Genomic DNA, 16,410 nt, shown 5'->3' with positions numbered 1-16,410 from the left:
CAGTCTGTGAGTCTGAAGTTTTTGTCAATGAAAACTCTGACCCTGCTCACATTGGCCTGTGTTAAGAGGGTAGGGGACCTCCACACATTCTCCATTGACGATTCATGCCTTCAGTGTGGTCCTGCTGTCTCGAGCGTAACACTCAGACCCAGACCAGGCTACGTGCCCAAAGTTCCCACCCCTCCTTTAAGAGATCAGGTGGTGAGTTTGCAAGTGCTGCCCCTGAGGAGGCAGACCCAACCATGGCTTTATTATGTCCCGTACGCGCACTGCACCTCTACGTGGATCCCACACAAAGCCTCAGGACCTCAGACCAGCTCTTTGTCTGTTACGGTGGTCAACAGAGAGGGAAAGCTGTCACTATGCAGAGGATGTCTCATTGGATTGTAGACACTATTACCCTTGCTTATAATCTGCAGGTCAGAAGTGTTGCCTCATCTTGGGCTCTTGCTTGTGGTTCCTCGCTGACAGACATCTGCAGAGCTGCTGGTTGGGCAACACCTAACATGTTCATTAGGTTTTACTGTGTTCGTGTCGAGCCGGTTTCCTCTTGTGTTCTCACCCCACCTGGGGGATCACCGGCTCGCATGTCGCTTGCAGCCTCCAACTGACGCTACACAATAAGTGTCGGCATGGAAGGCCATCCGGTCAAAAATGCGTAATGGTTTGATTTGACCCTCCTCCGCTGCCATGGCAGCTGATGTTGCGGAGCATCTGCTGTCAGCCTCTCACTAGCTGCACCCTCGCCAACCTATGTGTTTGGCTCGGGCCTCCACATTGCGTACCCTACGCAGGGTTCCTTTGTGAGTATTTTTCCAAGGGGGTTAATCCTAGACCTGTTCGAGTCGCGACTCACTCGGATCTTTAACCCGGATCTTTAAATTAACTAATGAGTCACGAGTCTCTAGTGTCATTAACCCGGATCAGTTGAGTCCTACTACAATTCAATGTAAAACCATAAACAGCGCCACCACACACACAAACCTCTTTCAACATTATTGATGAGACTTCGCTCGCACTACAGATCCACTCGTAACCGGCTGATCTGCACGAGAACTGACCCGAGATTCTCACTCAGAGCCGGAAACATTGCAAACTCAAGAGACCTGCGGATCCGTGCGAGCCGCGAATTGACCCGAGATTCTCACTCAGAGCCGGAAACATTGCAAACTCGAGAGACCTGTGGATCCGCGCGAGCCGCGAACTGACCCGAGATTCTCACTCAGAGCCGGAAACAATGCGGACTCGAGAGACATGCGAATCTGCTCTGACTCGAGAGTCTCTCAACTCGTAACCGGCTGATCCGTAACCGACTGATCCGTAACCAGCTGATCCGCCGGCTGATCCGTAACCGGCTGATCTGCGCGAACTGTCTCTCCGACTCTGGGGGCTACATAAGCAGGACAGTTCTTTTCTATATTTTCTCTATATTATTATGCTATTGTTATTAGGCTTCTTTTTTAAATGGTCGACCATTCACACCAAACCTAAAACCTATAAGCATGTTATTTCAGAATTGAAAGGCTTTTGTTATGGTTTTGTTTTTGAGGAGACTTCAGTCGCTCTATAGATCCACTAACCGGCTCCGGCTGATCCATGCGAATCAGCCGGTTAGTGGGATCTGTAGAGCGAGTCTCATGTCCATGGTCTGCGAGTCTGCAATGTTTCCGTCTCTGAGAATCTCGAGTCGCGTGGATCAGCCGGTTACAAGTGGGTCTGTACTGAGTTTCCTTGGCAATTTAGCAATACTGACTCAAATGACTCAAGTGAATCACACAACCCGGATCACTTTAGTGAGTGACTCACAATAACCCGGATCCTTAAAAGGAATCGAGTTTGCCAGGCCTAGTTAATCCTACCAGCCCACATTTTCCATCCAGCAGAGCCCTGCTCTGCTTACACAGTTAAGGCTGTCTATTTACACCAACCACGGTTGACTATTCTCCACCATTAACCCCTCATGGGGCGGTGGCTTCCGCAGCGTTCCTATTCCGCTCAGATAGGGCGCTTCCCAGTCGCTGGCACTACTGTGGGGTTAATAGAACATGCAGTGCCCGGCCTTCTGCCTTAAATCCTATTCTCCATCTCCTTAAGTGGACCCGGAGGGCTTTTTGCAGACACTGGAAGAGGTCAGCTCCAGTGGCGTTTTGGTAGGGATTCCCAATTCGTTGGTCACGATGTGACGTTGTAGTGACCAACTGAAAGGAAACGTCTCAGTTACGGATGTAACCCTCGTTCCCTGAAGGAAGGGAACGGAGACGTCATGTCCCGTTGCCACAGGTGCTGCTCCCTGCTTTTTACGGCCGGTCACTGATTCCCTGCTTTCTAAGCGAAATGAAGCTAATTTCCTTATTTGCACATGCGGATATTTGCACCTGGCTGGGCGGTGCCGACATTATGCAAATAGCTCAATGCCAAGTTCATTGGCGTTTAAGTAGTATTCAAAGCAGATTGGTCGGTCACGACGTGACGTCTCCAATTTCCTTCCTTCAGGGAACGAGGGTTACATCCGTAACCGAGACGTTTCTTCAAAAATACCACATTTTGAGCAAAAGCTGAGATAATTGCATTTCTGTAAATAACTTTTGTTAGAGATCAGATTCAGAGCGATGATCAAAACATACACCAAGATTTTATTGATTTTGAATCAGTGGATGCTTCAGTGTTGGTTAAGAGCGACACCTGGTGGATAATAGTGGAAAAATAGATTGTCGTAAAAACTCGTCATTGGCAGGGGAGCTTTTTCTTTTAATTGACGAGATAACTCCTCAATGGCGGGCAATGAGTTAAAGGTTTATTCTCTGTGTATCTGCAGCTTCTGCACTGCATCTGATGTAAAGCCACCCTTGTTGTTAACAGATTGAACACTTGACTTTTACCAAGCATTTAGATAATCTAGTTTTATATCAACAAAAAAAATCTGCGTAAAGTAAGATATACATCATAATCATGTGCTGACTCTACTGTTTCAGTATGTTCTTTACGTTATAGCAAAGCCTTCCTTTGTTCTGTACTTTTTTACACACATATATTTTTAAATATTTTTGAGCAAGGAGCACAGAAGATAATGTAATTTATTATTGATCAATTTCTTTAGAGCGACAGCCCTAGGTACGTCATGTGTTACGGGTCACATTAGACGTTTTGTTCCACTGACTTCCATTCATACGCATGCAAATGAATCAGACAGGAAACGCAAGCTCACGCAACAATATTTTGTATCACGTGGAACATTGTGACCAGTACAAGACCATGACTTTTCTCTCTTCGGGGATGTGTAACTTTTCTCTCTACTAAAAAAAGCACAAATGGATGAAGCCAAAGATCATATTGATGAGCTGCTCCCTGCCCACACCCAGCAGCAAGGTCCACCAAATATGCATGTTGAAAGTCTAGTGTGACCGCAGCTTTAGCTGGGAAAAGACAAATGGCCTGACTTCACTCCCATTGGTAGCCGCTATACCGAAAGTCCCTAATAATATACATAAAAAAGTTAAACTTTCTCAACTTTGTGGTGTCACTGGACTCAGCCACTTCCTGTCACCAATGGTCACTGTCCTGTGTTCAGTATCCAAACTTCAACTGTAATGAAAGAGATCATGTAGAAGGGAATGAGATCCCTGCTAGTTGCTGGCTGTGTGAACGGAATCATTAGAGACAAACTACACTGAAAAAATATTTTTACCAAAAGTATTACTGTTTCTGCCTCACTATTGTCATGTTTTTATTATGCATATTCTTACTCTGTAGTTTCTTAGTTCACAGATACAAAGTGCCGGTAATTTGTATCGTGCTGATATTTTTGTTGACGGTAAGTTCATTTAATGCTTTAAAGATTTGTTTATTTGAATTATTTTGTGACTATTGACTTAAATATTGACTGGAATTATATGAGTTAATTTAAATGAATGTGAATCAATAAGTGTCTCTCTTAGTAACCTTTTTGAACACTTGTAGTCCCTTTTGCATTAATCCTTTAAAAAAAATTAAGTTGACTTGTGATGTGTCAAATAGGGGTGAGCAGGGCACAAACTACCGTAGGGTTAACTGTAACATAATTGTTTTACATTATTACACAGGACAATCAAATCTGTGGAAAGGAAAGCAATCTGTGATTTTTCTCTCACTGTTAAAAGATGTGTTTTCGTCGGATGTGTGTGTCGCTTGTGTAAAAATCTGATTAAATCAATTATTGTTTGAATAAATAAACAACTTAGCAAATTTTCTTAGAAAATTAATTAAAAGCTGCATGCATGTTTATAAATGAAATAGTCAAAGTGACATTGTCAATCTCATAACATATAAATGGCCAAATACAAGTTTAACCCTGGAGAACCCCTGGGTTAAATTTGGCCAATGTTAATTGCTGCTAATAAAAGGGTTGTTGGGTTCTCCAGGGTTAAAAATAGTGACTGCTACTGAGAAACTGTGAAGCAACATAAGACTGACATTGCGATGCTGGTTTAAATTGCGAGCTAAAATTCAGATGTGTCCTACTACATTGCTTGAAACTGTTTCTGACTACAATGTAAAATACATACAAGTAAATTATTAAGTTTCTTGACTAGTGATGTGTTGTTTGAAATATTAAAATAAAGCCAAAATAACTTAAACTAACTCAACTCCATTATTTAAGTTGCATCAACTCGTGAATAAAAACTGTAAGTTAAAATGACTTGTAAATTAAAGTTGATTGATACAGTACAAATAATTTTTTACAGGGGTGCGCAAAAACTAATGAAGGGTTAGTTGTAACACAGACCATTTACATTGTTGCACAGGGTTGAGCGATTTGTTTTTTTTTTCTGAGCGAGTTGTTTCCACACTGCCAAAAACACTGCTTCAAATTTATGGAAAGGTATAATGTTTTTCCATAGATTGATGTGTTTTGGTGGCATGTAAGTAAATTTTTTCATCATGTGTTTTTTTCGGTTTCTGAGTTAGGTAAATAAGATACCAAAACCAATGTTATGGCTGCTAAATCAGTGTCTTGTTGACTAAAACATAGCCATATTTTGAAATGTGTCAGCAGCTCTTAGCAACTTTTTTGGTAGGCTTGAAAATATTTTCATCCAGCGGGGTTGGTTGTAACACTGTGTTACAACTAACCCCTCAGCACTAACGATATGAAAACATTAGCGTAATGCTTGCCATTGTTTTAAATAGGCTATACACTAATGATTGCTGTCTGCCAACAAAATAAATGTGCCTGTCTTATCAAAAATTGTGCGTCAAAATGTATTTTTTGTTCATATATTTAATATTGATTGAATAAGGTCACGTCAAAGATTAAAATCATAATGAAATTAATGGCTAAAATCAGACTTTGATCAGATCTTAGAATTTGATTTTGAGACTTTAATATGTTTTTTTACAGACTGGGTGACATATGAAAATGTTTTTTTCTCATAACGGTGCAGATTTTTCTCACATATTTAGACATTTGTATCCATTTATTATTGAACTATGGTTAGATGAGGGATGAGTAGTGTAGATACCTGTCTATTATAGACAGATATATAAACAATATCCACTTGAAGTATATAGACAAGATAGTATTTAAATATTTGCCTGCAAAATTAATGTTTAGCAAGTGTTATAACTAACCCCCTGCCTGTTACAATTCACCCCCACCTTTGGGAAAGTTGTAACGTTTGTACTTCTGTTATGTTTGGTGTAATTGTCCAAGAATGGTAAGTACTAGAAACAAACTTCAAATGGTCATTTGTAGCAGAGATGTGTGTGTTGCTTGTGTAAAAATATTATTAAATCAAACTCAAATATTTTTTAAATTATTGAGCCAAAACCAAAAAGCTTTAGATTGTGCCCCGCTCTCCCCTATGCAAAACTGCACTTTACAGTGGAGAACAAAAAGAGCTCTTAATTAGGGGTTTTTAAATGCTGTTAAATAACTAAAACCATCCTTTCATTTGCCACCGATGAAAATGTGATTTCTAAGTTTGTGATACGTTTTATTGTGAAGTAGGCTATTTAATTTTTTTATTAACATTTTTAACTCTGTTCACATTGCTCTATTTTCGACTGTCCTAGATGAATGATGGTCATTGTAAAACATTTGTGATGATTTCTGATTGTAGCTTCTAAACAGTGGTCCAGTCAGAGAGATTCAAAGATGGCCGTTGTTCAGTTTTTTACTAAACTACCTACTATAGCTAAATAAACTTCCCACTGAAAGGGTTTCAGGAAAAGCACGTCTATTTTTTTTGCCATGTCTTTTTTTCTTTTTCCCGGTGATCAGAATCACTAAAATAACTTTTTTTTAGCAAACGAATCATTCAAACGAATCGTTTAGATGAATGGACTCAAAAGATTTGCTTCAAAAGATTTGATAGCCGCACTGTTAGCCCCACAACTAGGGTGGACATTTGTGCCAGTTCCGCCGGACACGTCTTGAACATGTTTTCGGTTGCGTTCTCCGGAAGTCGCGTTGGTCGACCGCATACGTCATCAAGGTTTAATATTTCAGGTTCAATTTCAGAAAAGCAACTGTTACATTTCAAGGTAAGAATGAAACTACAATGATTGTATGTCTTAAAAGAAATAAATCTTAATTTTCTAATGTATTTTAAAGGCAGGGTAGGCAGGTTAAAGTTTAAAAAAGTCTAAAACACTTTTTTCCAAATTAGTTTAAACTGTCTTTATATTTCAACACATAAGTAAAATTTAAGTACTCTGAAAAACAGAGTATAAAAATCGAGTGTCAGTAGACCTCTCACAACTGTTTTAAACACAGCTACTTATTTCCATTATGGACGAAACAAATGATTGGCTTGCGCGACTGTCACTCTTTCTGAGTGACAGTTTGATACCGATTGATATCCAGTGCACAAGGCACTCTAGGAAGAGCAAAAGTACGGCAGAGAAAGAGCATTCAAAACTCACAGTACCTGCATATGCAGTCAGCGAAGGCAAACAAGGCAAAAAGAGTAATAAACGAAGAAATCAAACGAGGGTAAATATCACATGGCTTTTCCTCGAGTCGACGATGCGGTAGCGGTATTGTTTCCAGAGTGTAGTCCTCATCAGAGTCAACAATGCTTTCATCACGGAAACTCTTCCATGCAAAACACTGTATATGTTATAAATCTTCCAGTAGTTTATTTTTATTTAGTACACATACACAGCTAGTTTTATGTGACGTTTAACTTGTCACTTAAATAATCTGTTAGATTGCTAGGTTGTAAACCTGCAATAAAACAAAACAAACATCATAATGAACTAATGAGATATAATAATATTTATTACCAGGAGATATTAATTTCGATCTGAATTATTAATGATGCCAGTTAACAGACACTCACCTGCAAGCGTACCAGTCCTGACTAACAACAAAATGAAGATAAAGGTGGCGCCTGCGCACTCATTAATTATGCATATACAGATACACAATAATCAAACATATCTGTAATCTATTAAGGTTATAACATACACTCACCTAAAGGATTGTTAGGAACACCATACTAATACTGTGTTCGACCCCCTTTCACCTTCAGAACTGCCTTAATTCTATGTGCCATTGATTCAACAAGGTGCTGAAAGCATTCTTTAGAAATGTTGGATTATATTGATAGGATAGCATCTTGCAATTGATGAAGATTTGTGGCATGCACACATCCCAAAGATTCTCTATTCATCTGTTGAGATCTGGTGACTGTGGGGGGCATTTTAGTACAACTTATTGCCATGTCCAATTTGAAAAGATTTGAGCTTTGTGACATGGTGCATTATCCTGCTGAAAGTAGCCATTAGAGGATGGGTACATGGTGGTCATAAAGGGATGGACATGGACAGAAACAATGCTCAGGTAGGCCGTGGCATTAAAACAATGCCCAATTGGCACTAAGAGGCCTAAAGTGTGCCAAGAAAACATCCCCCACACCATAACACCACCACCAGCAGCCTGCATAGGTGGTAACAAGTCATGATGGATCCATGTTCTCATTCTGTTTACGCCAAATTCTGACTCTACCATCTGAAAGTCTCAACAGAAATTTAGACTCATCAAACCAGGCAACATTTTTCCAGTCTTCAACTGTCCAATTTTGGTGAGCTTGTGCAAATTGTATCCTCTTTTTCCTATTTGTAGTGGAGATGGGTGGTACCCGGTGGGGTTTTCTGCTGTTGTAGCCCATCCGCCTCAAGGTTGTGCGTGTTGTGGCTTCACAAATGCTTTGCTGCATACCTTGGTCATAACAAATGGTTATTTCAGTCAAAGTTGCTGTTCTATCAGCTTGAATCAGTCGGCCCATTCTCCTCTGACCTCTAGCATCAGCAAGGCATTTTCGCCCACAGGACTGCCACATACTGGATGTTTTTCCCTTTTCACACCATTCTTTGTAAACCCTAGAAATGGTTGTGTGTGAAAATTCCAGTAACTGAGCAGATTGGGCCCGTCTGGCACCAACAACCATGCCATGCTCAAAATTGCTTAAATCATCTTTCGTTCCCATTCTGACATTCAGTTTGGAGTTCAGGTGATTGTCTTGACCAGGACCACACCCCTAAATGCATTGAAGCAACTGCCATGTGATTGGTTGATTAGATAATTGCATTAATGAGAAATTGAACAGGTGTTCCTAATAATCCTTTAGGTGAGTGCGTGTGTGCCTCATAAGTCTTGAAAAGTGAAGCCTCTGGCTCTTTGATCACCCCCTGGTGGCTGGCTGCAATACAAGTCAAAACCCCGCCCTCTCCATTCAAACAAATGGGACTCTGCTCTAAATAAAAAACACTTCCAATAAAAGTTTCCGAAAGATGCTTTTGCTTTCAAGAAGTTGTTATCGCGCTGATATATGTTCAAGTGTTCATTTTTGTGATAAGTTTCATTTTAGCTTGTAATTTGATGCTATAGAAACGGGGCGTGTCGTTCAGATTGGCGTGGTTGAATTGGTCGCGCAAGCGTTTGGGCGGAAGCTTGATAGCGCGGCTCCGCCTCTAGCTCCACGGACGATTCCTTCTGCGCATGCCTTGGCTCCAAACCGATGTTTTAAAGTAACATGGCGGTGACCATGGTCGGACATTTTTGGCTACAATTCATTACAATGGAGGGAGGCGACGTCACGTCGTCCATCTTTTTTTCCAGTCTATGGGTGAGTGTATATTAAATATAACATAAATGTGCCTGCATTTAAAATAAGATGGTAAATATATACTTATTTCTTCAAATGCCTAAGAATATAAAAATAACACTTCACACTTCACTTCACTTATGCGAACAGTAGTAAGACCTGGCGGAAAGCTCTACAGCCGTTGTCACTTTCTTATGATCAAAGATGGCATTGTCATAAATTTTGCATGATCCTACAGTACACCTAGTGATTAGACAGTAATTAATGATTGATGTCACTAAATGAAGCCTCGATTCGAAGGTTGTGTTGCATTATTCACATTTTAGTCCAACATAATACTGTTTAGATAGGATTGTATGTACATATAATTGTGCGTGTGAACATTATTCAATAAAATACACTATCAAATTTTATGAATATTAACTTCAATATTAACTGGTCATACCAGCATGGGAATTATGCTGGTCTATGCTGTTCTTTCAGCAGGGTTGAATGAGTAAATACATTTATAATATTTGCCATTCACACACATGTTGTTTAAGTTTTTTTTGTACACATGATATTAATATTCATCTGAATTTCATCAGCTTGTTGCTTTATTGATGGAGCTTCTTCCAGAAGTATCAGTGCTTCATATTCCAGGCTTAATTTTTCCATTACTGTTTGTCCAATCATGTGTGTGTGTTGGGGGGGTCTCGGTTTGTGGGGAACACGTCATTGGTTGGGTCTGAGTATCGAAACACGCGCCACCTTGTGGGTGTTATGGCGTTTTAATGTCGGATAGGTGTCAGTTGTAGAAGAGTGTTGGAGATTTTAATACCAGTAGTAAATTATTAGTTATAGTATAGAATTAGAAATTTGTTATAGTATATTTTATGATGAATTATTAGCTATATTATATTATTGTTGTATTAGTCAGAAAAGATTATGTCACAGAGTGACTTAGTACACGCGGAACAAAAATGGCGGAAATAATTCCATCTGGACCGATGTAAATGAACACCTGGCCGGTTCCGGTCGACTCCGGGCAAAGAAATCGGAAATAATAGAGATCAGGTGTGTAAAGCGAATGTGGCGAGCGGTGATTGGGCTTTTGAGCCATAAATAGGGCGCCAAAGAAACCGGAAGGGTGAAGTTTTGTTCCGGCGTGCGCTGGGAGTGAGGTGGAAGCTACCGGTGTGTTAGAGTAGACGTTTCTGTGTGGATTTCCAGGCTGGGCGAAGGGAAGACGGATATATGGGCCGAAAACGAACACAGAGATAAGTGCCGGATCCTTCATTTCTGCAGTGCTGTTCGTGATCCTATTGTCCGTGTGTTTGAAGGAACTTGAGATGTTGGGAGGACCTAGAAAGCGGATCTAAGGAGAGAAAGCGGAGATGGAGGAGAGTGAAATATTCTGTTGGATAACGCTTCGGATAACTGGAACATCTGTTATGAAGAGTGAGGTATTGTTCAGTTAAAGGAACAGTGCGACGCGTTGGAACTCCCTCTATTATTGTATTGTCATCCTTGTCTCTGCTAATACCATCGTCCAAGTTCATTTCTATGTAACAACATTGAGTGTTTATTCACCACCCAGTCTGTCTTGAGGCTCTGTTGTCTGTGAGAGCTAGCGGAGGAGAAGAAGGAGGAGTCCTAGGATCGTGGCCTATACGCTTTTCATGGGCTGGCCTCTGCCTCTGTCGTTCGACTATTCAGGACTCCGAACCCGGGCCGAAGCCGTGACACTGACCTTATTCACTGTGAGTGTGTGGATTGCGGTGGGTGATTTTATTGAAGTGTGTGCATCTGGAGATTTGTAGTGCTGTGCTGTCGTCAGTGTCTGTCAGTGGTCATTATTCTAGGCCGAGGAAAGAGCCCTGTTTGTGAAGAGCCGAGTGGTGGCCTTGTACACCCGTTTCATACACGTACACGACTGAGGGACCCGTCTAACCTTCCTCACCGTCTGGTGGTGGCGCTGCGGCTGTGTAAAGTAAGGGCTGATTTTGATTATTCAAGAGAGGGAGAGCTTTTGTTTACCTGTTGTGCTGGAAAACCCACCGGCTGTCTTTGTGCATGACTATTCACCTGTTGAGTGCTTCCAGATGCCAGCTTATGCTTAAATGCCCCGCCCCGCTGTCTGCAGCGAAGGAGATCTGAAGCGGTTGGCTTCCCCCCAGCAGTGTGCTGCACAATAAGAACCTCCAGCTCGACCTATACACTGCTGTGTCCCTACTTCATTGTCACTGCCTTTGGGCCCGTGTGTTCGCTCAAAGGCTGAAGCACCACCGCCCTGTGTTCCCCTCTGCTCCTCCTGCCTGTGTAAAGAGGTGTTGTATCTCCCGCTGTATGTCGATCGGAGTGGATAATAGTGAATGAAATTGTGTGTTCTCTACTACCAGCTTGCAGGTCCCAAGCCAAGGGCTTCGTATCGTCATTGGACTGTTCCACCGTGTGTTGGGAAGCCAACACCTGGGTGTTCCCCGTAAGTCTACCTGCAAGTGGAAAACAAGTATTTTGTGCTGTACACACGTCTCCTCCACCCGTCTGAACCTTGAAGGGCTAAAGTCCTGTGTATGCGCCCACCTGCTTGCCTGTAAGGCAAACTTACCTGAATACTTACCTGTACGCCCCAAGGTTAAGAGCCCAGTATACTTACCTGTACGCCCAAAGCTAAAAGCCCAGTGTACTCACTAGTACGCCCAAAGCTAAGAGCCCAGTATATCGACCCGTACACCTCCTGCACGTCAAAGCTAAGAGCCCAGTACCCTTACCTGTACGCCCAAAGTTAAAAGCCCAGTGTACTCACCTGCATGCCCCCTGTCTGCCCAAAGCTAAGAGCCCAGTGTACCCACCTCTCTGCCCAAAGCTAAGAGCCCAGTATACTCACCTGTAGACCTTCTGTATGGGTTAGGGTTAGGTTCAGCCCCCCCTGGTTCCAGAAGTTTTTTTTTAGATTCCCTCTCTCCCCCTCTCCCCTTTTATCCAATAAACCTTGTTAAATTTGACTGCTCGTGTTTGTCTGGTCATTGGGGTGTTTTGGGACTTCCTAGGGGTGGAAACAGAGGGAGGGCCGCGACTCACGATAGTGGTGGTCCGCTCCGACCTGTGACAATTAGTTGGATTGCTTTGTAATGAAGCCAGCAAGAAAGAGGAAATCCTCCACTGTCTGGGAGTATTTTGAAATTGTGATATTTTACTGTGTTGATATTATAAATACAACCCCAAATCAGAAAAAGTTGGGACACTGTAGAAATTGTAAGTTAAAAGGGATTGGAATAATTTACTAATCTATTGTAAACTATTCCATTCCTTTTTACTCACAATTTCTACAGTGTCCCACCTTTTTCTTATTTGGGGTTGTATAATAAGTCACACCTAAGCCTGAAAATAGTCCTCTTGGTTACTTTCAATAGCGGGACTATTTTCAGGTGCTGCGTAATATCAATGCACCTGTTGCAGCCATGTTACAGCAGCAAATACCTCGATTATAACCCCATAATGAGAGTATAGTTGCTACACATATCTGCCTAGAAAATCACAACTTTTAATTTTCTGTCGGTCTTAGTAAACGATGTAACTACAGAAGATTCAAATTTTAAATGGGTAAAATATCGAAACTATTTGGTTATTTTTTTAGCGCGATGCTAATGGTCTAATCAGATTCAATGAATTATGCTATGCTATGCTAAAAATGGTACCGCCAGACCCGGAGATAAGCTGAATGGATTCTAAAACCATAAAAATCAAATGTTCAACTCTATGGGAGCTGGAAATTAGCATATTTTCAAAAAAGTGAAGTGTTCCTTTAACAGCAGTATTAACTCTTTCCCTGCCATTGACGAGTTATCTCGTCAATCTGCAATACCGCTATTATCCACCAGGTGGCGCTCTTCCGCAACCTATAAAACCCGGAAGTATTGCCCTAGGGCAAACAGCTGAATGTCTGTGTATGTTTTAAAGATCATTCTGCATCTGATCTCTATCAAAAGTCCTTCACAAAAATTTAATTATCTCAGCTTTTTGCTCAAAATTTGGTGTTTTTGATGAAACCTTCACATATTTGAGAGGTGATAGAAACAGAACACATGAAGGTAGGATGAAACTGATTTTTTTGTTTGAAAGCAGAGGGTCTTTAGCTTTATTTCATATATTGTATGTTTATATATTTAAAAAGGAGCATTTTCTGGAAGGCATTAAACTTTTGTGAAAATCATGAAAAATTCTGGCGGCGAAAGAGTTAATATTACGTTCAGATTACAGTCATGAAAACAACTATTTTTACAGTTTAGGACTGCTAATATTTGACTGGTATATTGGTCTTCTTTCAGACTGTATGGATATTTCTGGATCGTGGTCAGAAGCAAAAATTCCAGCTTCCCATGCCCAGACCCCATTCACAGACAAAACACATACAAACAAATGCATCATCAACAATTTCAGTGCTTGACATGGGAATCAGTGAGGAAGAATGGGATAGACTACAGAAGGCTATTGACTGGCCAAGTCCAGACCAAGAAATCACACAGCTGGAGCAGAGCACAAGTCCAGTTCACACAACATTCACTATTGTGGGACTCAATGAGACTTACAAAGTGGGAGAGAAGATTCGTGTTATTATCACAGCTAGAGATCACAACAAGAACTTAAAATCATATGGAGGTGATTTTTTTCAAGCAAAGCTTTTCAATTTAAACTTAAAGGTATGTATCTGAACACACTTAAATTACTTAAAGCTCCCATAACACTGTTTGTGTCTGCATATCTGATTTTAATTTTGAGTACCTGTAGACAGGCACGGATTGGCCATTGGGAGGACCGGGAGAATTACCGTTGGGGGGCCGGTCTGTTTTTTGGCCACGAGGGCCGTTGTTGTCATGACGCATCTATATTTGAGTGCACTTGCCACGTGACTTGATACAAATGGCCTCTAAAAGGAAAATTTACAAAACTTTTTTTTTAAGTCATAGATGTAAAAATGATTTGTCATTATCGTCTATTGCAAAAGTAATAGAAAAATGAATAGGCTTTATAATGTTTTTTCAAGTAAAACGAAAGTTTGAAAGTCCATTATATATTTGTAATTTTTTGACACAAAGTATGCCTACCTTACATTATTTGGCAATATAGCCAGTGGTGTAGTCTACGTGATAAGCAGGACTACGCCGTATACCCACTAGAAATTGTCAAGGATTTCCATATACCCACTAAAAATAGCGCAAGGATGCGTAACAGCATGGTTTTGTGACATTTTTAAACTTTTAGTCATAATATACAAGTGAAGCACTGACCATTAGCATGCTACACTTGCTACTTCAGCGGGTTGAAACATAGATATCATATAGAAGACTAGATGCCCTATTGGCCGCTGGGGACTGAGAAATACGGCCGCCATCTTAAACCGGTCGTACTCGTAGTTTCGTTGCGTGGCAGCAGATTAGATGCCAGAGCATTGTGAAGCATTTTCCTGTTCTAATCAGCGGACCATCGCAAATAGAGCCCGGGGGATTATTTTCACAAGTAATTTTTAACATTACCGTACTATTGGTTGTATTTTGTGAATAGAATATTACCAGACAATTGAGAAAGAGCAAGAATTATTGATATAACTATCAATAACCGAAATCGTATCCAGCTAATGTTCGCTATGTTTACTGCACCAGCCGGTGTTCACCCTGCAGGGACAGGTGGGGTAAAGTAAAGTAATAATCACAAGATTTTCTCGGTTGTGAGTATTGTGTTAGGCACTATATAAATGTATTATTATTATTATTATTATTATTATTTATAAGGTGCTGTGAGCTGTGTGATCCGCCGAGCTTTAACAAGCTAAGGTGTCAACAGTCATACACGTTGTGCAGGAGGATCTGGAACAGAAGATGTTTTCCTTCGTAGGGAGCAAATTGAGGAGACCCAGTTTGGAATCGACAACCATCAGTCTGACTCGTTGTCATTGGTTGTGTCTGTGTTTTTAAAGATAAGGCTCCACCATGTTGCCAAACTCACCTCTTTTGAACTACAGAAAGGGAGCACGGGAAAGAAGAAACAAAAAACATCTTATTTTACTGCAACTATCGGTTTCTGCATCTCTATCATATTTATAGTGTGTGATTTATCTTATATCCTACATCAAATATTTTGATTTTGGATGTCTACTCACTTTATATCTTATTTCAGAATATTTTATAACTGAATATTCATTCCTACTACAGTATGAACGTTAAGTGGCGCTGTCCACATTAGTGTTTGTTACACTAATACCCTATTCTAAACCTAAATCTTGACAAACTATATATTGTTGGAAAGCTCACAGAGTATAATTTTCATATTTCATTACCATTTGGGGAAAATTATGACATAGTGAGAGTCAGTTTCTAAAAGGTTACGGGCCCACAGGTAGGCCAAATTTGATTTTGCATATTTATAACATAAACCCCTACTCTAAACCTAAAAAAATCATTACAAGATATATATAATCGGAAAGCTCTCAGAATGTAGTTTTAATATTTCAAAACCTTTTTGCCTTAATAAAAATGTGGTGACAGTAATTTATTAGTTTGTGAGTATACAAGAGTACAATAGTATGTGAAAAAATCTAGTGGCAGTTGATGGTAAAACCACTAAAAGTGTGACACAAACCTCATTTTTTTTGTGATTTTAACTTGAAATTTGGATTACAACTACTTGAGAAATATTGCTTCATGTTTACATTATTTATTGTGTAAAACATTTAATTTTTTATCATTTTATTTATAAATGAATATGTTATTGCATTATTTTATATATTAAAATAAAGGTAAACTGCTATAATAATATTTATATTTAATATTTTTACTTTCTAACTCATTTGTAAAAAAAAACTAAATTGTCTTCTTTAAAACAAGACCAAGATTAGGCTTCTAGCCCAAAAAAATCCCAGAGAAATATTCATTTAAAGATTTACATCACATTGTCACCCTCCACTCAAACCTGATTTGCGGCACATAAGGGGTTAAAATAGGCCGAACCATGTATCCTGTATCATAGCTCCATGAATTACATTTGCAGCAAAAAAATCCGCGTGATAATCAGTTCGGTGTTCACTGAGATATGATTAATTAAATGAGCTGATAGCTCATTCCGCCCATCATACAGATTACACTGAGTGGAGCCGGTGACCGATCTAAGATGGCGGCCCCATGGCTCGACCGCGCCAGTAGGCAGTAGCGGTCGATAGGGCATCTACCTATATGATGTCTATGGGTTGAAATACATAATAGGCTATATACTTCCTGCCGAACTGCGCGATCCGATCGGCGTATGAATTTCTATGAAATTAAATTACTATAGTGACGCAAAAGTG

At 40.3% G+C, this 16,410-nt stretch overlaps 1 protein-coding gene across 3 annotated transcripts in view; it reads left to right on the top strand.

The window, feature by feature from the left end:
• The window catches only part of LOC135785318 (NXPE family member 3-like), an 81,107-nt gene that overhangs the window by 22,495 nt on the left and 42,202 nt on the right, over window positions 1–16,410 (top strand). For 2 of the 3 annotated variants that reach the window (XR_012335655.1, XM_065294694.2), the window contains exons 3-4: window positions 3,759–3,811; window positions 13,400–13,771. Coding sequence is in view for 2 of the 3 variants with exons in the window: in XM_065294694.2 (XP_065150766.2) it covers window positions 3,759–3,811; window positions 13,400–13,771 (425 nt within the window). In the remaining variant the exon portion in view is untranslated. The remainder of the gene's footprint in view (window positions 1–3,758; window positions 3,812–13,399; window positions 13,772–16,410) is intronic. The other variant, XM_065294695.2, reaches the window with a different exon arrangement.

Source organism: Paramisgurnus dabryanus, chromosome 22 (assembly GCF_030506205.2).
Source record: "Paramisgurnus dabryanus chromosome 22, PD_genome_1.1, whole genome shotgun sequence".
Lineage (NCBI taxonomy): Eukaryota > Metazoa > Chordata > Actinopteri > Cypriniformes > Cobitidae > Paramisgurnus > Paramisgurnus dabryanus.
Note: the sequence above shows the minus strand (reverse complement) of the source record. Positions and strands in the feature narration are given on the sequence as shown.